This window comes from Ipomoea triloba, chromosome 15, assembly GCF_003576645.1.
Source record: "Ipomoea triloba cultivar NCNSP0323 chromosome 15, ASM357664v1".
Taxonomy (NCBI): domain Eukaryota; kingdom Viridiplantae; phylum Streptophyta; class Magnoliopsida; order Solanales; family Convolvulaceae; genus Ipomoea; species Ipomoea triloba.
In genome coordinates, this window is record NC_044930.1 from 2,346,273 (window position 1) to 2,374,117 (window position 27,845).

The 27,845-nt window shown below is 35.0% G+C and overlaps 3 protein-coding genes and 1 pseudogene across 4 annotated transcripts; all 4 read left to right on the top strand.

The window, feature by feature from the left end:
- The window catches only part of LOC116006189, a 4,556-nt pseudogene extending 2,861 nt beyond the window's left edge, over positions 1-1,695 (top strand).
- Positions 1,696-2,543: 848 nt separating this feature from the next.
- On the top strand, positions 2,544-5,128 carry LOC116006207 (pentatricopeptide repeat-containing protein At4g37170). The gene has a single exon (XM_031246506.1). The coding sequence runs from the start codon at positions 2,649-2,651 to the stop codon at positions 4,773-4,775; it is 2,127 nt and encodes a 708-aa protein (XP_031102366.1). The 5' UTR covers positions 2,544-2,648; the 3' UTR covers positions 4,776-5,128.
- Positions 5,129-6,039: 911 nt separating this feature from the next.
- On the top strand, positions 6,040-15,632 carry LOC116006578 (insulin-degrading enzyme-like 1, peroxisomal). The gene is made up of 26 exons (XM_031247010.1): positions 6,040-6,338; positions 6,459-6,534; positions 7,208-7,275; positions 7,528-7,619; positions 7,756-7,829; positions 7,907-7,950; positions 8,071-8,122; positions 8,274-8,396; positions 8,482-8,594; positions 10,299-10,461; positions 10,588-10,680; positions 10,974-11,059; positions 11,372-11,458; positions 11,570-11,673; positions 11,867-11,969; positions 12,088-12,183; positions 12,261-12,450; positions 12,550-12,611; positions 12,836-12,940; positions 13,157-13,358; positions 13,442-13,650; positions 14,082-14,206; positions 14,291-14,342; positions 14,430-14,516; positions 14,892-15,014; positions 15,164-15,632. The coding sequence occupies exons 1-26, from the start codon at positions 6,210-6,212 to the stop codon at positions 15,413-15,415; spliced, it is 2,910 nt and encodes a 969-aa protein (XP_031102870.1). The 5' UTR covers positions 6,040-6,209; the 3' UTR covers positions 15,416-15,632.
- A 1,298-nt stretch (positions 15,633-16,930) lies between these two features.
- LOC116006692 (insulin-degrading enzyme-like 1, peroxisomal) lies at positions 16,931-27,072 on the top strand. Of its 2 annotated transcripts, XM_031247169.1 has the most exons (27): positions 16,931-17,032; positions 17,115-17,252; positions 17,461-17,536; positions 17,733-17,800; positions 18,163-18,254; positions 18,335-18,408; positions 18,521-18,564; positions 18,850-18,901; positions 19,015-19,137; positions 19,226-19,338; positions 19,545-19,707; positions 20,391-20,483; positions 20,732-20,817; positions 21,550-21,636; positions 21,729-21,832; positions 22,552-22,654; positions 22,738-22,833; positions 22,924-23,113; positions 23,248-23,309; positions 23,743-23,847; positions 24,534-24,735; positions 24,817-25,025; positions 25,361-25,485; positions 25,614-25,665; positions 25,898-25,984; positions 26,254-26,376; positions 26,545-27,072. In XM_031247169.1, the coding sequence occupies exons 2-27, from the start codon at positions 17,124-17,126 to the stop codon at positions 26,794-26,796; spliced, it is 2,910 nt and encodes a 969-aa protein (XP_031103029.1). In that variant the 5' UTR covers positions 16,931-17,032; positions 17,115-17,123; the 3' UTR covers positions 26,797-27,072. The 2 variants fall into 2 exon arrangements, with proteins under 2 accessions (XP_031103029.1, XP_031103030.1); XM_031247170.1 differs by lacking the exons at positions 16,931-17,032; positions 17,733-17,800.
- The last annotated feature ends 773 nt before the right edge of the window (positions 27,073-27,845 follow it).

Genomic DNA, 27,845 nt, shown 5'->3' on the forward strand with positions numbered 1-27,845 from the left:
AAAAAAAAAAAAAAAAAAAAAAAAAAAAAAAAAAAAAAAAAAAAAAAAAAAAACTTGTTTCAAACTTGAATATTGTCCTGATGCATTCCTCATTGTTATCTAGGCTGACTTCATGAAAATGCCCTTTCCGGACAATAGTTTTGACGCAATATTTGCAATAGAAGCTACCTGCCACGCACCAAATGTGGTATGTATAGTGAGCCCCGTACTACTTAGAGAGTGGAAGAAAATTTTCCCAGCCGCTAATTTTTGTTCATGTCGTGTACTTGACTTTCTAGTAACTTCCTGCCAATTTTGCTTCGTGAATAGCTCGATTGCTATAAAGAAATTTACAGAGTTCTGAAACCTGGCCAATATTTTGCTGCTTCCGACTGGTGTGTCACTGACTCCTTTAATCCAAACAACATAGAACACCAAAGGATAAAGGTAAATTTGCAATCTCGATAATTTTGGCCTGGTCCCTTGGCATAAAAACTGACTCTTCTTGCTTTACCAGAATGAGGTAGAGCTCGGTAATGGACTTCCTGATATCAGATCAACGGAAGAGTGCATTGAAGCACTTAAGCTTGCAGGTTTTGAGGTAGGTACCTTAACCGTCACCAAATCTGTATTTTATCAGTGTCTTGCCCTTGTTTTTGCTCCTCTTATGTTGCCATGTTTTACTAATATCGTACTATTATCAGAATGGAGTGGTTTGCATTGTAGTCTTAACTCGTTTTCTCCCTCTGGGAAAATAAGGTTGTATGGGATAAGGATGTTGCAGCTGATTCTCCTGTGCCTTGGTATCTTCCTTTGGACAAAAACCATATCTCGATAGCTAACTTCCGTGTTACAGCTTTTGGGCGTTTTGTCACCAGAAACATGGTAAGTTAATATCGTTCCAGAATTTGTTTGTAATGATATATGTATAGAATTTTTTTATTCATCCAACTTATGTATAATCATCTGAAACGCCATTTCTAGTTCACATCTGTATTGATATATTTTTGTTTCTTTCAATTTTAGGTCAAAATACTAGAAGGACTACGCCTTGCTCCCGAGGGGAGCCAAAGAGTCCAAGCTTTCCTCGAGAAAGCTGCAGATGCACTCGTTGCAGGAGGACGGTAAGTTCGTCGTTTTGCGTGGCTTTCTTAGTCATATGGACCGAAAACTAGTTGTCTTGCGTTATTAATGTAGCGAATGTCAATTTTCTGCCTCTCTCTCTCTCGTGTTGCAAATGTGGTTATCGTACTTCTAGTGAGAATTGTACCAAACGACGATAAATTTTGAAAACATTGAAGTTGTTATATTGCTAACTCTCTGCTTATCTTGATGAATCTGAGATTGTTTCAACACTTGATGATGCAGGAAAGGCATTTTCACTCCACTCTACTTTTTCTTGGCACAGAAGCCTAATGCTAATGTGGAAGCTTCAACAGACTAAAGAATTGAATTCCTTATGCTAATTACTAACCCTAGTTAGAGTGTACTCACTCTCATGGCCTCTAAAGGGTGGTTAGGTTGGTAGAGCACGGTTTTCGTACTAAAAGATTACAAGTTCAATTCTTGTCAACACCCTTTTGGTCAAACCTACTAGACATGGTCTGGTGTATATCCTTGGATAATGACTGCAAGTTTTTCTCGTCACCTGAGGGATCATTTAGATCTTCAATTGTATGTGTCTGAATATAATTTATAAATCATTTTTTTACTCTATTTTACTTATTGTGATTAGACGAATTTGCATGTAGTATGAGTTATTGAAAAAAATAGCATTTTTGTTAACATATTTATATGAAATATGAATTTTAGTTCCTCATCAATGATTGACTTCAACATTAGTGGCCATCGAAATTTTATAATGTGGTAATTTTGGATACTTGTTAATGTGAAGCTGGTAAAAGTTTATAACATTTACATTAATGTGTGGCAATTTTTTGTCCCTTTTTTTTTATATGAAATAGAGATTTTAATTCCTTGATAATTGATGTCAACATTACTGATCATTGAAATTTTCATAATGTGGTAATTTTCAACTTTTTTTTTACCTTATTATTGATCCTTATTATTGAAGATCAATAATGTTTATAACATCTATATTCTATATTGTGCTTGTGGAGCAAGCGAGTCAATATAGGGGTAAAATTATAATTTTCATTTTAAAACAATTAAAATTTTCATTAACCAGTAAATAAAACAAAAAACGATCCATATGCCTGGTGAAAATTAAAAAGTTAATAATACTTATGTGATATTAAGAGACCGAAATTACTATTTTGTATAAATACATGAACAAAAAGAGAGAAAAAACAAATTATTTTTCCTTAATTTTGCATTTTTATTTACATAATCAATGTGAATATGTACTACTACTACTCTCAAAAGTACTCTGTATTACATTATTTGTCTCAAACAGGTAGTCAAGGGAGTAAAACATGATGTTCGTATATAAGTCAAGGAAGGTCACAATTCAAGAGTTTGATTATTCTTTCATGTGTCGTTTGAAGTTGGATTTATCTGGTATTATCTCTCAAGTGTTCAGGGGATAGGGGTAAAAAAAAAGCATAAAACATAAAATAAAATAAAATTGGAGAGCTTGTGGCGCCAAAATGAACTTAAGCTGGAGTATTGAATGAGGCGCGCCTCTTTCTTCTCCGGCGATATCTACAATGAGACAACGTGCTTTGCATCTCCGATCACTATTCAACTCAACACCGCACCGTCTTCACTATCATCCTTCACGCCTCACCCATTTGCAGACGACTCTCAGCTCCCCTTCGCATTTCTCTTCTTTATCGAATCAGCAGACTCGATACCCTCAAAAGACCTTCTTTAAATCAGATAACAAAGATTCACTCATCACCCGTTTGTGCAGGGAGAAGAAATTCAAGGACGCCTTTGATATACTCTGCCAGCAACGGCGTTTAAAAGATGCCATTCGACTACTTGAAAACGAAATCGGCTACCCTTTTGCTGCCATATACTCGGCACTTTTCCAGCTCTGCATTGAGCAGCGAGCGCTTGAGGAGGGGAGGAAAGTGCACGCCCACTTAAAAAGGTCGAATTTTACGCCCGGGGTTTTCATCTCCAATCGAATTATTGAGTTTTATTGCAAATGTGAGAGGCCCTCGGAAGCCCGCCAAGTGTTTGATGAAATGGGTGAGAGGGACTTGTGTTCTTGGAATATTTTGATTTCTGGTTATGCGAAAGCTGGGTTGATTGAGGATGCGAGGAAACTGTTTGATGAAATGCCTGAGAGAGACAACTTCTCTTGGACGGCCATGATTTCAGGTTATGTTAGGCATGACAAGCCTAAAGATGCACTGAAGTTGTACGGAGTGATGCAGAGATATGAGGGCTGTAAGTCTAATAAATTTACAGTTTCTAGTGCTCTGGCGGCTTCAGCTTCAATTCAGTCTTTATGGTTGGGGAAGGAGATTCATTGCCATATTATGAGGACCGGGTTGGATACAGATGCTGCTGTTTGGAGTGCATTGTCTGACATGTATGGAAAATGTGGGAGCGTTGATGAAGCGAGGCACATTTTTGATAGGACATTGGATAAAGATGTGGTTTCTTGGACAGCAATGATTGATAGGTACTTTGAGGATGGGAGATGGGACGAGGGCTTTTCGTTGTTCTCAAATTTGTTGGACTCGGGCGTTATGCCAAATGAGTTTACATTTGCTGGGCTTTTGAATGCCTGTGCATGTCAAACGACCGAGTGTCTGGGTAAACAAATTCATGGTTACATGGTGCGGTATGGGTATGATATTCTCGCTTTTGCTACAAGTGCCCTTGTTCATATGTATGCCAAATGTGGAAATATTGAAAGTGCTTATAATGTTTTTAAGCAGCTTCCAAGACCTGATTTAGTTTCTTGGACTTCACTTATCAATGGTTTTGCCCAAAATGGTCAACCCCTCGAGGCGCTTGTGTATTTTGAGCGGCTGCTAGAATCTGGTATTCGGCCTGATCACATTACCTTTATTGGGGTTCTTTCTGCATGCACCCATGCCGGGCTAGTTGATAAGGGGCTCGAGTATTTCCACTCGATAAAGGAAAAACATGGCTTAAAACATACTCAAGATCATTATGCTTGTGTGGTTGATTTATTGAGTCGTTCAGGAAGATTTAAAGAGGTCGAAGACCTTTTAAATCAAATGCCAATGAAGCCCGATAAGTTCCTATGGTCTTCGTTACTTGGTGGCTGCAGAATTCATGGAAACCTCGAAGTTGCAAGGCGAGCAGCTGAAGCGCTGTTTGAAATAGAGCCTGATAATGCAGCTACTTATGTCACCCTTGCAAACATGTATGCGAACTCTGGTAAATGGGATGAAGTGGCGAGGATTAGAAAAACCATGGATGATAGAGGAGTGGTAAAGAAACCGGGTAAGAGCTGGATTCACGCCCAGAGGAAAGTCCACGTTTTCTTAGTTGGCGATGATTCACATCCGAGATCTAAAGAAATATACGAGTTCTTGGCTGAACTTTCAAAGAAAATGAAAGAAGATGGCTATATCCCGGACACAGATATGGTGCTACACGATGTTGAAGAAGAGCAGAAAGAGCAGAACCTATCCTATCACAGCGAAAAGCTTGCAGTTGCATTTGGCGTTATTTCTACTCCACCCGGAACACCAATTAAGGTCTTCAAGAATCTACGGATTTGTGTCGACTGCCATACCGCCATGAAATATATCTCAACGATTGTGCAGAGAAGAATAATCATCCGGGATTCAAGCCGCTTCCACTGTTTTCAGGACGGAGCCTGTTCATGCAGCGACTACTGGTGATTTTGGCTTCCCATATAGCCGATTTCTTCACCAGCCGTCACATTGGCATCACCAAAAGGGGAAAATGATTACCATACTCAAACCAGTGAGACAACTCTCTTAATTGGTAGGGAAGTTATAATGGTGTGGTTGTTTCTCCATCTGCAAAATATTATGCCAGGATGCAGACCTGTGAAGTGGAAGATCCATGGCTTAATGGGTTTTGTAGCTTTCATTGTGGATTCATCTGGGAAAGGGTAGTCTGCAATACTGTATACCACCATTTTTGGTTTGTTCAACTTTTATTTCTTGTATTTATTAGAGAATGTAAGCACATTTTGCTTCATATTTATTTCATAATCTTATTCACAGAAGGGAGACTTGAGGCCTTGAGGGATGCAAGTATACAAGCACTATAATTGCATAAATATATGAGTATATTTTTAAATATATTTTTTCTAAAATATGTATAGATAGTAATACTAGGTTACTAGTTTTATAATATCTATATACAATAAGCTTTGTTTTTATGAACAAATAAAATGAAAGTTATTAACTTACTACAAAATGAATGAAATATATATGATGTGTATGCAATTTAGTGTTTATATACATTAAAGTTTAGATTTATTATCATATACAAGCAATATTATTAACATAATATAGATGAAATAAATATGTATTAAAATATAACAATTTTACTAAAATATTTTAGTGTAGTAAAAATAACTTTGTAATATATTAAAGATGAACATAAATATAATAAATTTACCTTTCAATCCAAGATTTAAGATAGATTGTTGTTCATAAAGGCAGCTTAATTGGTTTCTAACAATACTTATTAACCGCGGTTCAAAAACGACGTCGTTTCACATACACACACACACATATATATTTCACACAACCTGTTGCAATATACATTTTTATAACTTATAATGTACATTATCTTACTTCATAAGTTTTATTATTCTAACACATAATTACATTATTCAGCGACGTCGTTTTGAACCGTGGTCCACACAGCTGTGCAGACCGTAACTACAATTCACACAATAATGTGTCCGTGACAAATTGTAGGCAAAAACACATAATATGAATTTTTGTGAAGTTCAAACACGAGTTCCCATCTAATAAATCGTTGAGTTATCATGATTTATTCCTTCGTTATTTTGTTTGGTTAGGATGTTGGAGACTTACTAGGAAACCAAACAGGATATAATTGTTACACAAGAATCAGCAAAGAATCTTCCTCATCCATGCGCGCGTCCCTTCCTCTAAAATTTACAGACTCACACAATAATCCCAACCCTCAAGTCAATACGAAGAAAGAACCACAGTCCTCTATTCATCCTCTTCCTCATTTCTCTCTCTATATAGATATTAGATATATATAGAATTACAGAATACACACAGATACAGTATCCAATTAGGCGTTGACGGCAGTGGAGGAAGAGAATGGCTGTTGGAATGAGGGAAGATGTGATTGAGATAACGAAGCCTCGAACGGACAAACGGGAGTACAGAAGAATCGTGCTTCCGAATTCCCTGGAGGTCCTTCTCATCAGCGATCCTGAAACTGATAAGGTTTCAATTTCGGAAACAATTATGTTTTAATTGTATTTTAGGGGAACTCATTTCGTTGAATTTTAATGCTCTAGACTTCGATTGAAACGTAATCAATGCTTTAACCTGCGCTGTGTGCAGTGTGCTGCTTCCATGGATGTTGGGGTTGGTGCCTTTAGCGATCCAAAGGGTCTTGAAGGCCTTGCCCATTTCCTAGGTATATAATGCCCATGCTTTGACCGTGATTTTTGTCTTCATATGTTGTCATTTGCTGCAGTGTGGGGACTGGGGAGGTTGTTTCTATGGCTGCTTCACTAAATCACTGTTTTTAACTACTATGGGGATGCAGTTATGGCTGAACTAGTGATTTAATCTGAAAGCTATAGATAACTGCAGCTTCATGCTGTAAACATTTTTTTTTTCTTGGGCAATAGCACTTGTACAGTTGTACCTACCTATTGGGAAAAGGGGGGAAAAAGAAAAAAGAAAACAGAAAAGCTTTGGTGGAGAAGGAACTTGCTGTTAAAAGATTAATAGGCAATAGGCTGAAGTCAGAATGAAGTAATTCTTTGTTGCATTGCTTACTATTCATTTTCCTTGCCAATGAAATTTCACCTTTAAGCCCACTGTTCTTGATATCATATAAATAGTATACATCACCTTTATTGACACACTTGAATAATATAGACATTTAACAAGTGTTCTTAGTAGTTTCTCTGTACAAATTTGTTAGAGGTTCAAGGAATCAGGGCAAGATTTAGTTATCCCCTATGTGTGCCAATTAGCTAAATGAGTGGAAGGTTTAGTGGCACTCTGGCATGCGCTGCCTTCTGTTGTTGTAGTGGTTGTTAGCCAGATGTAACATTCTTGATTTGTGTTTGGTACTGTAGAGCATATGCTGTTTTATGCAAGTGAGAAGTATCCCAAGGAAGATAGTTACTCAAAGTATATCACAGAGGTACTTGCATTCCATTCTTTTCAAAAAAATTTATCTGCCTTCGCATCTCTGTTCTTCATTCCTTTGGCTACCGGCACACTCCATAAAAAGCTTTAATTTTCTAGGTTTTCTTTCCTATACTGATGTTGCTTGCTGGTTCTGTCAATGTTTTTATTTATTTATTTCACTTCGATGTTTTTCTAAAATTATGTAGTCCAAAATTAAAAGTTAAGTATTTAAAGCATCCTTATATATACTTCTGTTATTGTTTAGCATGGAGGCAGTACAAATGCTTTTACTTCTTCTGAGCACACAAACTACTTCTTTGATGTTAACACTGATTGTTTTGAAGAAGCCTTGGACAGGTATAACTCTTTTTTTTTTTTTTTTTTTTTCATGAACTACTTCTTTTATGTTATGTTTCCTTTAGCATCCCTCCCAGTTCTACATTTTTTCCTCTTGAAGTTTCTTTTGGGTTTTCTCATGAAGTTTGTTCTTCAGGTTTGCACAGTTCTTCATCAAGCCACTGATGTCACCGGATGCTACTATGAGAGAAATTAAAGCTGTTGATTCTGGTTAAGTGGTGTTGTTTTGCACCTAGATGATCTTTTCTTTCTATTACAGATATTAACTGGTGATTGTCATACTGCAGAACACCAAAAGAATCTACTCTCTGATGGTTGGAGAATGAACCAGGTATTTAATGGTTTTTTTTTGGGGGGGGGGGGGGTTCCTTTTCAAATTTGAAATGACCTATTGGTTATTCTGGTGAAGAAATCTTAATTTTGATGCTTCTTTGGAAAAAAATCTTTGCAGCTTCACAAACATCTTAGCGCGGAAGGTCATCCGTACCATAAGTTCAGCACAGGTTCTCAATGCTATTTGTGATATTTACATACACATATTGGATTTTTGTTTTATCATTTTGAAGCTCTTGCATAGGTAGTCACTATATATATATATATATGGCTTATGTAATCTGGCAATGTTAATGTCTTCCATCTTCTTATCATGCACAGGAAGTTGGGATACATTGGAGGTCAGGCCAAAAGCAAAAGGACTAGATACAAGACAGGAACTTCTCAAATTTTATGAAGAAAATTATTCAGCGAACCTCATGCATTTAGTCATATATTCAAAGGGTATGTGCAATTATTTTCTCATACAGTATTTGCTATATTGCATTACCAAATATTTTGAACTCTTTCTTTAATGTGTATATTTCAGATAGCCTTGATAAATCTGAGAGATTGGTACAGAGCAAATTCCAAGAAATCCGAAATATTGATCGAATTCGTACACATTTTTCTGGTCAGCCTTGCACAGCAGAACATCTTCAGGTATGATGTGTAACTGTCTGGTCTTTTGTACTTGGGTATACTATATAAGCAAAATGAGGCTAAGAATGCAACACATTGCAAATTTAACTGATTGTATGTGTGAGTGTATTATATGTTTGTTTATTTAGTTATTTGCCAATATGGCAATAAATCAGCATAAAGCTTCTGAAGTCAACAATTGTATCATTCTCACTCAAAACTAGTAATGAGATACTTGGATTGTTCTTTCCTAGGCCTGGAATAATGGAACTGGCCACTTCTCATCTATTGATGTATGGCTCAAGATGAGTGAATGGTTGATATTGCACCTGGCCTGGGGTAGAACAACCCTGCCCACCAAACCTAAAAAACATCCATATGTGCAATAAGAGTATTATTTTGTCAAGTTACATTATTAAATTTTGCTAATAGAGGGATTTAAATGTGAAGCACCAAGTGGTTGCAAGCCCATGCATGGAAAATCAATAAAACACTTCAATAAATATTGCTAGCAGAGTAGTAAGTAAAACCAAAAAAGCAAATATTCTACTTATCACCCAAAAAAGAAAGAAATGAAAAGAAAAGAAAAGAAGTAAAACTGATAAAAGAATTGATTCTGCCCCTCAACTATTGAGCAAGATCTGTAATCTGTAGGCTGAAGCAGTAATCAATAGCTTTGCTTAGGATGATATTGACCCCTTTGACTGTTTTAAGGAAAATCTATATGCAATCTTCTGTGTTACATTATCCTAGGAAACATTAGCTGGAGAATCCCATAACCCACAATGATGTAGAAATGCTACCATTGCCTGGTTGGCACTTGGCAGTATAAGGCTTATTGCATAGAAACATGTCAATGAATGATGTTAGTTATCCTGATATAAGGGTTAATAGTAATCGCAATGAACAATATCCATGGTGATATTTGATTCAGTTATTATTTAATCCTAGCCTTTGTTCAGTTCAATGTACCCACAGAAGCTTTCAAAGTTAATGTGAACCAAATATATTTAATTACTAGCAACGGCATGTGCGTTGCGTGAAAATGAGTGCCCAATGTATTTGTCCAACATTAAAATGATGATTATATTGAAATAGATTAAAGAAAAAATAATAAGAAATAGATAAAATTAATTTGTAAAATCCAAAGCATTTATTTAGAAACAAATTATCTGTACTAACAGAATTTGATAAAGGTGTTTAATAGGGTTAGCTTGGTTTTGATAATAAGATTTAATAGAAAATTTAGTTTTGAAATTAGTGGGAAATATATAATATATTTCATAATTATAGAGTTAAGTATACTTTGATTAACAAGACTTGATAGAAAATTTTTACATCTATTTTAGTTTTGAAATTAGTAGGATATGTTAATCTCAAAACCAAAAACTTGCGCGCACGCGCACACACACACACATATATATATATTTGTTGAATTTATATTGTGGTTTTTTTAATAATTTTTTTTTTATCTCTTTAATTTGAAGTACAATAACTAAAAGTACAACATTAAACAAACAGATTTAAAAAAAAAAAAAACTTAATTGGAATGTTAATGGGGTAAGGGTACATCCAAACAATTAAAAGTACAATCATTAAAACACAATATAGAAACAATTTGGATGGAAAAAGAGCATAAATCTTAAGGTCATAACCATCCCTCTATCTTTATATGTATAGTAGGATATGCACCCTTATGACTTAATTTACTGTTTTCTCCCTCAGATTCTTGTCAAGACTGTTCCGATCAAGCAAGGGCATAAGTTAAGAGTTATATGGCCTATAACACCAGGCATACGTCATTATATGGAAGGGCCTACTAGATATCTAGGTCACTTGATTGGCCATGAAGGAGAGGGATCTTTGTTTTACATCTTGAAAAAATTGGGTGGGTTTTTCCACTTCAGAAATTTTATCTATCATATCTTGTTTGAAAGGTCACTCTTTCAACTTTGAGCATATATATTTGGAATTCTATATTTACAAAAGGTTTTGGTTATTAACATTCTTGCAGGTTGGGCTACAAGTTTATCTGCTGGTGAATCAGACTCAACTTTTGAGTTTTCATTCTTTAGAGTAGTTATTGACTTGACAGATGCTGGTCATGGTAAGTTATTTCTTTCCTTTTTTTGTGGTTATTATTGGGCACTAGGACATGGAGGCTATTGGTCTTGTTTCCTTTTGTTTATTTCTGAAAACTTTCTGTCACTTTCCATACTCACCATTTTAAAGTTTCTTTTTGTGTGTCTGTGTGTGCGTGAGGCACATCTGCGGGTGTGTTGATTTTTTGGGTGGATGTCATATACACCCAATATTTTGTCTCTTCCTTTGCAGAAGGACAATGAGGAACTGTGTTTTAAATTTGGAAAATTGATATGTGTCCCTATAAAAATATTGTAGAGCATTTTGAGGACATTGTGGGTTTGCTATTCAAGTTTATCCTCCTCCTGCAACAAGCTGGTCCCTGCAAGTGGATATTTGATGAGGTACATCCAATTTTGTTCGCATTTATGTCTGAGAATACTAGAATGCAATTTTCATGACAGCTCTGCAGCACTTATAGTCTTATACAGTTATACTGATAAAGGAATAATTAAATGGAAGTTTATACCCACAAATTTAGCAGATACATATGTATTGCGTATTAGCAAGCAAAGTCAACTGCTAAAGAACTTGATGGTTTTTTGCCTTCTATTGCTGATTCTGTTATCTTTTTTAAAGATTACAATCTTATTTATCTTTTTATTTTTTTTATTTTTTATTTTTTTTAAATAATTTGTATTTTAAATTCTATGAAGCTTTCAGCTATTTGTGAAACTGGATTTCACTATCAAGACAAGACTCGGCCCATTGATTATGTTGTCAATGTTGCGATGAATATGCAGGTATTTAAACCAATGCCAATATTCTGTTTGGCATAATGCATGCATGCCAGTATTTTAAATTCTGGTTAGACAGATGAAAGTTTTAATGATTGTCATGATGCTGCTTTTCAGCACTATCCCCCAGAAGATTGGCTGGTAGGATCATCTTTGCCATCAAAATTCAATGCAAGCATTATCCAGTCATTCTTAAATGAACTCACTCCTCTGAATGTGAGGTTAGTAAAGAGCTTCTCAAACAATGTACTTAAATAATTCCTGTATTCTTAATACAAAAAAGGGATTGAGGCGGCATGTGAGCTGGAGGAGAATAGTCTTATTAATACTTCTGCCTGTCTATGTGACACATGCTTTTTATATGGTTTCCCATCTTTAACTTTTAGATTCATCTATTATTTCTAAATTCAACAGAATTTTCTGGGAGTCAACCATGTTTCAGGGGCATACTGATACAAGTGAGCCTTGGTATGGAACTGCATATTCTTTGGAGAAAATCGATGGTTCACTGATTCAGGTTTCTTTCTAGTTGTCTACCATATAAGTGATTTTGATTTGTCTCTGTGGTCTAGGTGTTTAGACCAACATCAATCAATAATCCTCAATTAAGACATTGACATTTTTTTTTCTTCTAGAAATGGATGGATCAAGCCCCTGTTGAAGATCTGCATCTTCCAGCCCCCAATGTCTTCATTCCAACTGATCTATCTCTGAAGCATGCCTTAGAGAAAGTGCGAAAAACTCTACATAATTTACTGTGTTTTTAATTGTTTAAAAAAAAATTCTAATGTATTGACCTTCACAACAGACGAAACTTCCAACTTTGTTGAGAAAGTCACCATATTCAAGGTTGTGGTATAAGCCAGATACAACATTTTCGTCTCCAAAGGCATATGTTAAAATAGACTTCAATTGTCCTTATAGTGGAGCTTCTCCTGAGTCGGAACTTCTTACAGATGTTTTTACCCGTTTGTTGACGGACTACTTGAATGAATATGGTATGTATTCCAGTATTGTTGACACTTATTATACTCGTGCTCAGTCTTAGAGTTTCTGCAACTAAATTTTAAACAGAAATTTGTGTTTCAATCTTTCAGCATACCATGCACAGGTTGCTGGTCTGTATTACAATATAAGCAACACAAGTAGTGGCTTTCAGGTATTCATCTTCTTTTCCTTTTCTTTACATTCCTTCGATAATTTTTAGATTTATCTTACTACATGGTTAAAAAGGCTATGCCAACTATCCCTTTGCAAATACCTCTTCTTCTTTTTTTTCTTTTTTTTTTCCCCCCTTATCATATGATACTACCATTTTGCATTTAGGATCTTCTTTGTTTATTTATATTGTCTTATTTTCTGTTCACTTCCACTTTCCTTTAGGTAACGGTATTTGGATATAATCACAAGTTGAGGGTCTTATTGGAAGCAGTTATCGAAAAGATTGCAAATTTTGAAGTAAAACCTGATAGATTCTGTGTGATCAAGGTGAGGATCTGCTATTTTCTGTTGCTAATGATGTACTGATCTCAATTGTAGTCAAAATAGGACCTTACCATCAGTCTTTTATGCAATCTCGCCATGATTGTTCTAATTTCTAGTTTATCTGAGATAACTATTTTAATATTTTTCTGAATATGCTTCCAATTAAAATGCTGCTGACTGGATCTATTGCTGGTGTTGATTTTTTTTGTCTTCTTGTAGGAATTAGTAACAAAGGAATTGCAGAATTTAAAATTCCAGCAGCCATATCAACAGGCTATGTATTATTGTTCTCTAATGTTGCAAGACCAAACATGGCCTTGGAATGATACACTCGAACTTCTACCTCATATTGAAGTTGATCATCTCTTGAAGTTCTATCCTCTGATGCTGTCAAGGACCTTCTTAGAATGTTATGTTGCAGGTTGTTACATTTCTTGGATTTCATGCTTTGATTTCACTTTTCCTGTTTCTGTGTTAAATCACCAACCCTTTCACTCTTCACAGGAAATATTGAACCAACTGAAGCAGAGTCAATGATAAAGCTTGTCGAGGATATTTTCTACAATGGGCCAAAGCCTTTGTCTCAGGCTTTGTTTGCATCTCAACATTTGACTAACAGAGTGGTTAGGCTTGACAAAGGGAAACATTACATTTACACCAGAGAAGGCTTGAATCCAAGTGATGAAAATTCTGCTCTCCATCATTATATACAGGTACTAACAAATAAAATGAACAAGGAAAAAATACACATGTTTTACTCTTCTTGTTGGAAATGTATGGTCAATTTACTTATTTTGCATAAAGTGACCGTTTAACCTCAATCTCAAATGCTGTTGAGAAGTGGGGATTGTTCAAGGAGAACACGAATTTGGTCTCTTGAGTGGTGTTCACACTGTGGGCATCCTTGGGCAGAGCTTTTCACTGTGTCCAAATAGACTAGGCGAGTTCAAATATCTTCTTTTATGGATTTTTTTTGAATTTATTTTTTCTATTTTAGTTGTGTAAGAGGGTTAATACTAGTAGCTTCTTGAAGTTTTTATCTTTCATTTATAGCAGGTTGTGGTCTGTTCTTTGTGCCTTGAATTTTCCTATGCGTTGCCAGTTTGACTTCATTTCTGACAGCAATCGTTGCATCATTGTGCAGGTGCATCAGGATGATTTCTTGCTGAATGTCAAACTTCAGCTTTTTGCTCTGACGGCAAAGCAGCCAGCTTTTCATCAACTTAGATCAGTTGAGCAACTTGGCTATATTACTGTGCTTCTGCAACGGTATGTAGTTTTGTTTCCAACTGAATTTTCACTAGCAGATGTTTGTTTGTTTGTTTTATGGAACTAAGAGTTCTCTATTTCTAGGAATGATTTCGGTGTTCTTGGAGTGCAATTTATCATTCAATCTACAGCTAAGGTATGGCCGTATGGGCATAATTTCTATCCTTTCTTCATTTCACAAGTGTTAAGCACCGGTCTTCACGTCTTATGTTGTGCTTGGCAGGACCCTAAACATATTGACTCACGAGTCGAGGAATTTTTGAAGATGTTTGAGAGTAAACTTTATGAGATGGCAGATGATGAATTTAAGGTGAGCTCAGTAAAACAATTTACCCATGTTTCATTCATCACGCTTCAGTCTCAACCGTTTGACCTATTACTTGCATTACGCACTGTTAAATTAAGAACAGCTTATGTCTGAGAGTGAGCAGATAATCATCAAGTGCTGGGACTAAGAACACTGTGAAGTGGGATCAGCACAAAATTTGGGAGACATCTTCTTTTGACTAAACATATATTGATTAGAACAGTAGATATTTCATACTATATTCAAATACAAGAGATATTCGGAGAAATTTAGAGCGCATATACTATATAACATAGTGCAGTACTATATTTTCTTATGTTTACAGTTCTTGATTTCCACTGCTTTGTTGCCCTTAAATGTGATCTTGTAATGGAACAGAGCAATGTCACTGCACTTATCGATATGAAGCTTGAGAAGCACAAGAATTTAAGAGAAGAATCTCGATTTTACTGGAGGGAAATTTTTGATGGGACTCTAAAATTTGACAGGAGGGAACATGAGGTATGAAGATCTCATATACTTATCTGTCTATCAGAATCATATTTGTTAAGACTTTTTATGGTAAGAAACCTCATTTTTCTGGAGGGGCGGTAAGGTTTTAGACTTTAGAGTCTATAATCTGAATCCTATAATCGGCAATGATCTAACAGGTTGAAGCACTCAAGAAGCTGACTAAAAAAGACCTGATTGAATTCTTCGACGAACACATAAAAGCTGGTGCCCCGCTGAAGAAGTCACTAAGCGTCCAAGTATACGGCAGCTCTCATTCTGCCGAGTGCAAGGCACACCAAAATGAGCCGGTTGAACAACACGTTGTTCGGGTAGAAGATATATTCAGTTTCAGGCGATCTCACGAGCTCTACGGTTCATTCAAAGGAGGCCTTGGTTTTATGAAGCTGTAGGAGGCGAGAGTGCCTCAGAGGCTTAGATCAGCATTGTGTGAGTTAAAAAGCCTTTGTTTTGAACTCTTCATTTTTATACAAGTTCAGAAAATAATGGATTAGTGATGGTTTACAATTTGCCACAACTATTTGTTACCAACCATGGCAATACATATTTGTAGTATATCCAAAAACTTTCTTGTTTATGCACCAATGCCTATGAATGTGGATTATCATACTCCTTTTTATTTTCCTCCTACCCAAATATATACACCATAAACAATGCCGATAGATCCGTGAAAAATAATAAATTGTACTAGAAAGATATTGTGCAACTGATTTGACCAATAGAGTGTTTGCAAGAAAGAATCAAATATTGATTTAATATTTTTTAATTTGTAAACATTGATCTAATATTTTTTAATAGTTCATGTGCCCTAGTATCTACTTTTGGAGTATTTTTTTTTTCTCGCATCTTTCTATGTCTCTTTCACTCCTTTAATAACATGTAAATAAATATTTTTTATTCATTATGACGTCACTATATACACCAGCTCATGATCCCGGATCCCCTTTTTAAATACGGAGTATTAACTTTAGAAGGTTCAAATTTTACCAAGTCAATAAAAGCTATTAACATTTATTTTCTGAGTTGTTCCACATAGAAAAAAAATAAAGTAAACTAGGAACGCTGGACTCCACAAACACAAGTCATAAACTAAAAGAGTTAATTACCGACTTGGTCCCTCGACTGTTGGGATTTCACCACTTTGGTCCTTGATAATTTTTCTTGTCCAATTAAGTCCTCGACTTTGAAAAAATTAACCAATTTGGTCCTCCATTTATTTTACCATTTGATATCCGTAAAATCGGGACCAAATTGGTAATTTTCACTATAGTCAATGGATCATTTCAGTCAAAATTAATTACCCAAATGGTCCCTTGACTATAGCGAAATTACCAATTTGGTCCTGATTTAACGGTTGTTTAACACCAAAATAAACGGAGGACCAAATTGATTAATTTTTTCAAAGTCGAGGACTTAATTGAGCAAGAAAAATTGTCGAGGACCAAAGTGGTGAAATCCCAATAGTCGAGGGACCAAATCGGTAATTAACTCTAAACTAAAATATCTCGTGGGTTTTGCGTTAGCAAAGGCAGCCGAGTGTAGTTGTGGATACTTCATACTTAGAGGTTGTTATGCCATGGATCCAGATCCGCATTGTAAAGTAGATTCATGTTCACGTTCATATTTTTTTATTTTTTATTTTTATTGATGAGACGCAGGTTAACATGTAAGAAAAAAAAATTAACAAACGCATTTGGAAGATGCCTTCCAAAAACGCATCTCCCAAACACTCTTTTTTTGGATCCTCTTTTCTTATAATAAGAATTTTATCCAAATTTATTTTATAAAAAGTATACTTGTCGTGTAGCGTCACTACAAAACCCCTTATTTGACTGGTCCGACCGTCCGACGTGGAACCCCGCAGGGAAAGCCAATAAAATGAATTTATTTTTATTTAAAAACTTTTTCGTGCGTCTACTTGTGAAGAAACTGATGTGACTTTTACTTCCCAAATTCCAAATTCTGAATCATTCTTCACTCAATCTTTTCCTCATCCATTTCTGAACAAGGTAAGCTCCTAGCTGCTTCTACTTTTTGCTCTCTACACAGACTCGTGTACCTAATATTTGTTGCTATATTGTTGTTTGGAAGGTGAGAAAGATGGCGTTGGGGAGCATGGGAGAGCCGGTTGAGATAGTGAAACCTCGTTCTGACAAGAGGGAGTACAGAAGAATTGTGCTCGACAACTCTCTTGAAGTTCTCCTCATTAGCGATCCTGAAACTGATAAGGTTTCCGCTGCAGTTTATATCCTGTCTGAATGTGTTTGATTGCAAATTCTTCCCTAAAAAAAAAACACTGTGATCCTAAAATTTTGAAGTTCCTATCGTTGTGAAATGCACATATGTATTTATTCTGAAACAAAGTTTCTATTTAAATATGTATCGTATAAACTGCTGTAGTAATTTTTTGTTTTTGTTTTTTTTTGAGCTCAATTAGTGTGCTGCTTCAATGAATGTGTCTGTGGGGAGTTTTAGTGACCCCAAGGATCTTGAAGGCCTTGCTCATTTTCTTGGTGAGTATTATTTGATTTTCTTAATTTCCTTGGTGATGAAGGAACTTCTGGTTGCCTTTGAGTATGAAGAATGGAGAAATGTGAATCTTCCTCAAGTTCACCCTAGCACAGTGTTTAATAAAGAGAGGGGAACAATTTGTTGAGTGAAGCTTTTCACATTTCTAAATAATGAAAAATGAAATATGTGTGATTGTAGAACATATGCTCTTTTTTGCAAGCGAGAAGTATCCCTTGGAGAATAGTTACTCGAACTTCATTTCAGAGGTATTTGCCTTTAGTTCTTGGTAATGATGGTTTATTCTCTTCAAGTTGACTTCTGATAATTATGTCATTTTCTGTTTTTTGTTTGGGGTGTAACTGCATATATGTTCTCTAAACCTAATTATTTTATGTCCTTTCTGTTTCTCGGCTGTTACATTACTGTTTTTCTTTACCTACCTACATCGTGCCTTCTTACTTCTACTAATTGGTATATTTTGAGTTTTTAAAAATTCTTGTCAAAATGATATGTCTCCATATTAACTCTAGTGCTCTTTTTTTTTTTTTTTTTTTTAAATTGCCATGTGGATGGCTATTTCCTTCTCTCCCTTCTGATTTTTTTCTTTGGTTTATATCTTGTGCTTCAGCATGGAGGTTCAACAAATGCTTTTACATCTTCTGAGCACACCAACTTTTACTTTGATGTTAACAATGATGGTTTTGAAGAGGCTTTAGATAGGTAATAAGATTTTAAGGCTATTCTAAGTTCTCATATTTTTCTTGCAAAGTTTCCTAATTATCTTAGTTTTGGCTGTCTAGATTTGCACAGTTTTTCATCAAACCATTGATGTCGGCAGATGCTACCACAAGGGAAATAAAAGCTGTTGATTCAGGTTAGCAGATTTTTACTTTTTGATGGCTTGCAATCTAGTAGAATTTTATAATTGCTGATTGTTACCTGTCTCTCTTTATTTGCTCCCTGGGGGAACTAACTTATTTATACAGAAAATCAAAACAACTTAATATCTGATGGTCGCAGAATCTATCAGGTATTTTTATCTGGACTTACCACATGCTTTAATCTTTTTAAAGTTTAAAATCCCACTGTAGTTTCTAACTTATTAAAAGAGATTGGAGGTACCTAAGAATATTGTATCCACTTTCAAGTGAAGGATACCTCAAGGTTTATCTTATGCTTTTAAAAAAACCTCGTTCTATACTCTTGCTTGAGGATTGATGTTTAGTTGTTTGGGTAGTTTCTTTCTTTCAAAAATAGGAAAAATAAATACCATAAACAAAAAGCTACTTCACCTCATATATTACTTTTTATGCAGCTTGAGAAACATCTGAGTTCAAAAGATCATCCATACCACAAGTTTGGGACAGGTTTGTTTTGGCATGCAATTTAAGCTATTTATTCTGTATCAGTGTAACAGCCTTATTATTTCGTGTTTTGCAATTTCTATCTGTTAAAATTATAATCATTCAACTCTTATTAGGGAGCTGGGATACTTTGGAAGTGTGGCCAAAGGAAAGAGGGATAGATACAAGAGAGGAGCTTCTTAAATTCTACAAAGAAAATTATTCAGCCAACTTGATGCATCTGGTTGTTTATGCAAAAGGTAACTGGGTCGTGCTTTCATTTTTTAATATCTAGTTGCCTATTGCCTAAACATCAATCATATTGTTCTTTTGTTGTGGATATCTCAGATAGCCTTGATAAAACCCAAAGCCTGGTACAGGATGTATTCCAGAAAATCGAAAATACTAATAAAAGTTACCCTTACGTTCCTGGTCAGCCTTGCACAACAGAGCACCTACAGGTACTCAAATTGTAACAAGAAGTGGGGATTTATTTGTGTGCTGTGTTTTATAAGATATAATTTCTTTTATCATTGTTTCTTTTCTTTTTCCTCTCCCTTTTTGTGTTTTCACATTGCATGTTTTGAATCTTAAAAATTTTCATTGCATTTTTTACTTTACTTTCCATCTCTATATTTTGTTTTTGTTTTTTTTTTTCGTCACTCAGATTCTTGTGAAAGCAGTCCCAATAAAACAAGGTCACAAGTTAAGTATTATCTGGCCAGTTACTCCCGGGCTCCTTTACTACAAGGAAGGACCTTTGAGTTATTTAAGTCACTTGATTGGCCATGAAGGAGAAGGTTCCTTGTATTACAGTTTGAAGAAGTTAGGTGGGTTCTCATTTCTCAACTTAGTTTAAAATGTTCATATACATCATTTTCCCTCCTTTGTATCTTTATATAATATAATGCTTTTAGCCCCATGGGATCTAAGGGCCAGAAAACTGAATCAAATGTGAGATTAAAGGACTACCGGCCCTATCCATCGTAATCTCCTCTTAGTTATCCTAACCAGACTATCCTTGCAGTGCATAGTTTTCAAGGATTCTAGATGTGGCTTAAATTCCAACAATCATGAGTTGCCTGAGGCTAATTCATATGTGTATACAACTAGAACATTTGAATACAATCACCACCTATATATAGCTATTTATATAATGACCAAGCTTATACAAATTTGTAGGCCATCCTTAGCTAAGAGGGTAGTTTATTGGCCTGAAATTTAGACTTCATCATATTCTAAGCTATTGTATGATAAACAAATCATGCTAAGTACATATTTAGTTGAAAGTCCAGTTTGCGATGAAAGCAACATTAGTATATAACATGATATTTGCATAGATCAGATAAATAACATCTGCTCAGTAACCTCAGTTATAATAGTCCTTTTTCCTCTTGTTTCTGTGTGGTTTATGGCTTGAGTTGTAATCCTAATTCTTGTGTCATTAAATGCATCTTGTAATTATATTGGTTTTATATTTTATTTACGCTTTTAAAAAAAATAATTCTTGCAGGTTGGGCAACAAGCTTATGGGCTTCCGAATCAGGAAGAAGTCACCTATTCTCTTTCTTTGAAGTATATATTGATTTGACTGATGGTGGTCATGGTTAGTGTCCTTTTCATTTTTCTAAGATTTGGATGAAAAGTTTGAAGAAAATGTTCTTCAATTCTCGACTTTCTCCGTTCATGAACAGTTTAGATATTTTAAAGTTTTAGTTAAATTGGATGTAACAAAGTTCAACTTATATTGCATTTTTATCTTTAAAACTCTCAGTTGGGCATACCATTGTTTATGGAAGTTTTTACTTTTGGACACCATCTATATTCTATCATTCTCTATGAATGTCATTGCAGACCATGTTCAGGAAATTGTGGGACTGCTTTTCAAATATATTAGCCTTCTTCAAGAAAAGGGTGCCTGCCAGTGGATATTTGAGGAGGTACATAATAGTTCCCTTTTTTTAATTTTTATTTTTACACTATTGAATTTCAATAATAATGACCAGACATGCTAGGTTTTATTTGTTTAATTAATTTATGAAGTATGAACTAAACATACGAGTTACAACATACATGGATGGAATTGCATAAATGCATACAATAGAAAAGTAAATAATTTCATAATAGATTATTGACATTTTACTCTTTAGATTAAACATAGAATTGCATGTGTCAAATGTCTATTTTATTTGGTGGACAAACAAAAGTGCTTCTTTCAGATGAACAACTTATTAATGTGCAATAACATTTATAAACCGACAAAATCAAAACCTGAGTTTGTTGCATATCTTTACCCATAATATATTAATATCATAGAAGCAAAAGGCTTATGTCTTCTGTTGCAGGTATCTTAAAAGGAAAGCTCGATTAACATTTCGCTGTGTGCCCATAATCTCTAATCCACTCAATTTTATGTCAATGGATGAAAAGTTTTCTAAAGCATGCATTTAAAAAAAAAAAAATCTTTTTAGTTTCGTAGTTCTAATAACTGGTTAGATGTGACAACCTGAATAGAATGTATAGATAGCTATAGCTTTCTGTTTCAAACTTTCAATACTATCTATGCAGAAATGATTGCGTATTCTATTAGAAACTTTACAGCATTTTGCTCGTATTTTTTAAAATTTATTGATGTTTTAACCTTTAGCTATTTTCAATAATTGTTTATGAAGCTCTCGGCTATGAGTGAAACTGATTTCCATTATCGAGACAAGATTCCACCCATTGATTATGTGGTTCGTGTTGCATCAAACATGCAGGTATAAAAATCTTTGAGCAACAAGATTAATTTAGTTTCTTAAATTTGGGTACCAGTATTCAAGTTGTACTGATTGCCTTTTTTATTTTATAGGATTACCCTCCAAAAGATTGGTTGGTAGGATCATCTTTACTATCGAAGTTCAACCCAAAAATTATTGAAACAGTACTCAATGAACTCACTCCGTATAATGTTAGGTAAGTAATAGTGACTCTGAACATTGTTTTGTACTAGCTTGTAAAATTTTGTGCTCTTGCAGATCTTTTGCCTATAATATATTATTGGTGATTTGGTGATCACAAATATAGTTAATGCATGTTCACATATTTCAGTAAACGTCAATTCTACATAATTGAAAAATATGCTTCGTTTCAACTAAAAGCCTAAATTGATATTTGGATTGCATATATTAACTCTGAAAATTATTTAACTTGATTAATTAATTTATATGATATATATTTTGTGATTCAATTATGAAAAAAAAAGAGGATAAATTACTCTTTCATAAATATCTAGTCAATATAATCTAGAAGTTTCTATTATGTGTTGTCGTATTCAAATTACCCTAGAAAAGCTTGAAATTGGTCTAGCTAAAAGAAGTACTTATAAAAATCATATAAATATAGAAGGCGTGTGATTTATAATATGTTTTCTATTCAAACTATTTTATCCAATTAATTATATTTCATATTTTGTTATGAATTTTTTCATCACGTTTTGAAGTATTTTAATTTCTTGCCCCTCATCAAAAATTTTTTAGCTTTGCATTTGTTTGTAAGTTTTGTTTTGTAAAATTTTTATTAATAATTAATTTATTATTTATTATGTTAACAATGTTATTGTTTTTAACATCAAAGGCACATAGATCAAACAAGATGAGTTGATTTTTTTTTTCATGGAAAAATCTTTCCAACAGGATATTTTGGCAATCACCAAATTTTGAGGGACATACGAACTGCACTGAGCCTTGGTATGGTACTGCATATTCTACAGAGAAAGTAACTGGTTCCACTATCGAGGTTCGTAGCTTGCTGTCTAATACAAGTTCAAAGTAGAAGATGTAAGTGTATGGTTCATTTAGTGTATTTTTGATACTCTACAGCAATGGATGAAAAATGCTCCTCTTGAAGATTTGCATCTTCCTGTTCCCAATTTGTTCATTCCCGATAATCTTTCTCTTAAGACTATCCCAGAAAAGGTATTAGTTGTACGCTCGTTTTATGCTTAAACCTAACATTATTATTACTTTTATATTATTTTAATTTCTGATATTTGACTATTCCTACAGATGAGCACTCCAATTCTATTGAGAAAATCTCCCCATTCAAGATTATGGTACAAGCCGGATACCTCATTTTCTACACCAAAAGGATATATTATATTAGACTTCAGATGTCCCAACTGTAGAATTTCTCCAGAGTCAACTGTTCTTACTGGCCTTTTTGTACGCCTGGTGATGGATCACCTAAATGAATATGGCAAGTATCAAAGGGCAAACATGTTATTGTGATGAGCTTGGCTTTTTTTAATGGTTGAAATGATGACTTTATGAAATGTGTAAACACTTGTATGCTAATAGAGTAATAGGCTGATTATATTCTGTGTTTTGCAGCCTACTATGCGGAAATTGCTGGTCTTGGTTACTCGATAAGTAGCCACTTTAACGGTTTCCAGGTATTAACATGATAGACCCTTATTTTTCAACAATCAATTTACATTGGAAGAGTTATTTAGTATAGAATAGACACATCTGTAAATGTTGTTCATATGATCTAGTTTAAGATGATATGTCGCCAATGCTGCAATAGTATGCTTGTATGCCTATAACCAAAGTTGTACTTACATATAGCTAGGGATGCATTCAAATGACATTTCAAGCATTTTTCATTCATAGAAGTTTTGGACAGAATTATGTTCTCTTGGAGTATGAATAATGTATTAGAGTCAAATGTGTTAACGTTCCTCTCATTTAATTATTGAACAGTTTCTCAGACTAGCATGGTGCTAAATGACCTTTGTTCGTATAAATGCAACTTAGCCATGCAACTATATACTTCATGAATGGAAAGACATTTACAAATAAAACTTATACCTTCCTTTCCTTCAGGTGCATGTTTATGGGTACAGTCAAAAGATGACAATCTTGCTTGAGAAAGTTATTGATAAACTTCTGAACTTTGAAGTTAAACCAGACAGATTCTCTGTTATAAAGGTAACATCAATTTGTCATCATTGCTTTTTACCAATATATATATAGAATCAGGATCAAATGAGAATCTTAACCAAAGGTCAAGGGTTCGATCCTTGGCTTTGGGAATGGAGCAGCCTTAAGTCTCCAGGCCAGCTGTCCCACCCAATAGAGGTGCCTACAATCCAGCGAGGGGATTAGTCACCGTGTCCGACGGTGGAGACCCTGGGCTACACCCCAAAAAAGGATCAAATGAGAACTAGGCTTCCTGTGAGAAGTGTGGACTAATATGATCTGTCCATCTAGGATGATTAATGGCTAGAAACTAAGGGGAAAAAATGGCGGTTGAAAGTTTGTAATATTTATGAAATTGNAGTTTGTAATATTTATGAAATTGACCCCGCCATATTTTTCCTTATTTTTCTTTATTTTCCAAACCGTTAGATCTACTAGATTGACAGCTAACATTTGTCCACACTTCTCACGGGAAGCCTTGTTGTCATGGGAGTCATTAATGCTGTGTGGTAATCAGGGCAAAGAATAACAAACAAGTTCAGGTGGGAGTTAGAGTAAAACCATTCCACATAAAATCAGTAAATAAATAAAAGCTGAATAAGAAAGGCAGGTTGAACGATAAAAGGGTGGAGGACAGAGACCGAGGCACTGCAGAATGATATAGTTTGTTTTTCTGTAATTTTTTTTACCTTCAGGAATTGAGAACCAGAAAATACAAAAACATCAAGTGCCAACAGCCATATGAGCAAGCAATGTACTACTGCTCGTTGGCACTACAGGAGCAAAGATGGTCCTGGAATGATGAACTTGAAGTCCTTCCTTCTCTTGATGCTGATAGTCTTGCTAGATTTCACCCTTTGCTGCTATCAAGATCTTTTTTGGAATGCTATGTAGCAGGTTCTTCCATTACTATGAACTTTTCTACGGTGCTTTTAAGCTTTTGGCTATTGGTTCACTCTTTCATCATTTCCCTTTCAGGAAACATCGAATCAAATGAAGCAGAGTCTATGATGCAACACATTGAAGATTTATTTTACAAGGGTCCCAAACCTATCTCCCGGGCTTTATTTGCATCTGAGAATTTGACAACTAGAATCATTGAGCTCGGACAGGGCATGCAATATTTGTATGCTGCAGAGGGACTAAATCCAAGTGATGAAAATTCTGCCTTCTTCCAATATATTCAGGTATATTTACTAAGTTAATCGGGAAAATAAATATAGACTGTCAAAATCGAATATTTAAGTTCTCTTATTAGTATTTCACTTATACAAACATGCACAATATATACGCTATACAGTGCTATAGGACTGATGAACCATTACTACAGATTGGCCTGGGTCCAGATCTCGCCAACATATCTCTGTCAAGAGAAAAATAGTGCTTTGATTTTGAGAATTTCCTTGCAGTATTACTGTATAGCTATTACTTTCAAAAACTACATTAACAATGTAAAGCCTGAAAATTCTTTGTTGGTGAGTATCCCAAAGGTTATAATACAAAAATCTTGTTTAAAATGTAGGTCGGTCTTGATGATTTTGAGCTGAATGTGAGACTCCAACTTTTTGAATTGATAGCAAAGCAACCAGCCTTCGACCAACTGAGATCTGTTGAACAGCTTGGTTACATTACTTCACTTTCTCGGATGTATGTGGACACTGTTTTAGTTTATTTTCCCTGGACTGTTACACCTTTTCCATCAGTGAAATTTGTTGTATATCTGTCAGAAATTTTATCCACTTAATTCCAATGAAGCTAAACATCGTTTACTGTAGGTATGATTCTGGTGTTCGTGGTTTGCAATTTGTTATTCAATCATCAGTCAAGGTATTTGTCATATTACTATTTCCTCTAGTTTAGTGAATCTTCCCTACATCTATTTACTAAGTCCAAGCCCAAGACCTTGTTTAAGGAGAACCGAACTCCTACTTAGACAATATATAGGTCGTTGATCAAAGAAAAATTTGTAACATTTCTTTTATTCACCTTCAACATGACAACATGACAAATACTTTGGATATATTCATTATATTGTAATGAGATGTGATGGCATTGGCAGGACCCTAAATATGTGGAGTCCCGAGTTCGGGCGTTTCTCGACATGTTCAAAAGCAAGCTGTCTGAGATGTCTGATGAGGAATTTAAGGTCAGCTTACTGATCCTCTCTAGACTCTAGTGTAGCTTGATACTTTACTCCAATGGTTATAGTCATCAAAGGAATACACACACACACACACAACAGGAGAGAGAAGTCCGGAAAGAGCACTAGATGGTAGTTCTCAGTAACAAAAGAAAACACAAGAAATAGGGCAATAACCAAGCCATATAGATTGATGCACTATAACACAACAGTTCTCGTTCTTCAGAATAAAACTATGTGCTGGCTAACATTTGATGTAATTGTGTATGATGCAGAAAAAAGTCAATGCTCTTATTGATGTGAAGCTTGAGAAGTTTAAGAATATATGGGAGGAAGCGGATTTTTTCTGGTGGGAAATTTACGGTGGTACTTACAAATTTGATAGAGTACCAAAGGAGGTACGACTATATATTCTTATTGGCATGCAGAACTTTCTTCCTTGACTACTGATAGTTAAAATTTTCTCTTCTCTTAGATCCTGGTAACCAAAAACTCAAACTAGATGTCTATGCATGATTATTGATTCCTAACTGTGAGATGTTGCCATCTACTTTTTGTGAGAATAGGTTGCAGTGCTAAAGCAACTGACGAAAACAGACTTGATCAAGTTCTTTGACGAGTATGTTAGTATCAGTTCCCCTAAGAGGAAGGCATTAAGCGTGCGAGTCTATGGAAGCTCGCACTCCTCTGAGTATAAATCAGAGAAAGAGGAGCCAGCTGAACCTGATTTTGTGAAGATCGAGGATATTTTCAGTTTCAGGAGATCTCGCCCTGTCTATCCTTCATTCAAAGGGAACTTTGAGAACAAGAACTTCTAAGAGATAGAGCTCCAACACTTAATCCACGGTACAGGGAAAAGGAATTGAAGTGTACCAACCATATTGCCTATAGCATATTCATACCAGATAGATTCACCATTACACAACTATATGTTCAAATCTTAATACTTGAAGTACTTTCTAGTTTCTAGACCTTGTTCTTATACCAGAAGAGAATAATAATTGATCCACCCTTTAAACAGTAGCTAGTGGGATTATACATTTATACATATATGCTTATCTATGAAATTAAAAATTCCCCTTCTTGATGGGTCACTGAATTGGTTTCTGTGCTTTGAGCAGCCTAAGTTCTCATGCTATCTGCACCCAAAAAGAGAAAGTACTAAGGATAAGAGCTTGGATTTTTCCGTTTTAGTCCAGATAAACTTCAAACTGGAAATAGAGAAAGATGGACAATAATGCAATTCGCAGTGCATTCCTTAATCAATCCTTCCATTGCTTTAAGTAATACCCAGTTAAGTTTCATTGCTCCCCAACGTTAAAGAGTTGATGCCCTTGATAGATTAGTTTTATTATACAAGATGTAAATGCATGTAGCAGCAACAACAATAATAATAATGCACACACATATATACAATTTTTTTAAGTGATGAGGGACCTGCAACCACTATACGAATGTGTGTACTAGGTAAATCCCGTTATTATAATAATCCGCAAAAAAAAAAGACTAAGACCTTGTATGATGGGTTTGAACAAGTACGATAATCATACTCTACCCATTCGGTCCTGCCTTTCGAGGTATATATGTGTGTGTGTAATATTTAATCTAGAAGCAAGTTGCATTTTTATGAGAGTAATGGTAAAAAATGATTGCTAAATACAATAATTACCGCGTAAATATAGGGATCTTTTTGTCCTCCTGCCCCAGATCTTGTCACCTGTTCTAGCTTCAGCAACCTGCATTATTTGATTCAGTCAGAACTCACAATTTCTTATGCAATAGTTCACAAGTATAAAGCAAGTATCTCTCTCTACGATAAGACCAATTTCTTGATCAGTAAAAACTTATAAAGGAAAAAAAAAAAACG

Bases quoted from the DNA above. Each gene is read 5' to 3' on its own strand.
- LOC116006692 (XM_031247169.1), top strand. From the start codon at position 17,124: ATGGCGTTGGGGAGCATGGGAGAGCCGGTTGAGATAGTGAAACCTCGT. The intron at 20,484-20,731 runs GTTAGTGTCCTT...ATGTCATTGCAG, and splicing joins TTTGACTGATGGTGGTCATG to ACCATGTTCAGGAAATTGTG. The intron at 22,655-22,737 runs GTTCGTAGCTTG...GATACTCTACAG, and splicing joins TAACTGGTTCCACTATCGAG to CAATGGATGAAAAATGCTCC.
- LOC116006578 (XM_031247010.1), top strand. From the start codon at position 6,210: ATGGCTGTTGGAATGAGGGAAGATGTGATTGAGATAACGAAGCCTCGA. The intron at 12,451-12,549 runs GTATGTATTCCA...TCAATCTTTCAG, and splicing joins GGACTACTTGAATGAATATG to CATACCATGCACAGGTTGCT. The intron at 15,015-15,163 runs GTATGAAGATCT...ATGATCTAACAG, and splicing joins TTGACAGGAGGGAACATGAG to GTTGAAGCACTCAAGAAGCT.
- LOC116006207 (XM_031246506.1), top strand. From the start codon at position 2,649: ATGAGACAACGTGCTTTGCATCTCCGATCACTATTCAACTCAACACCG.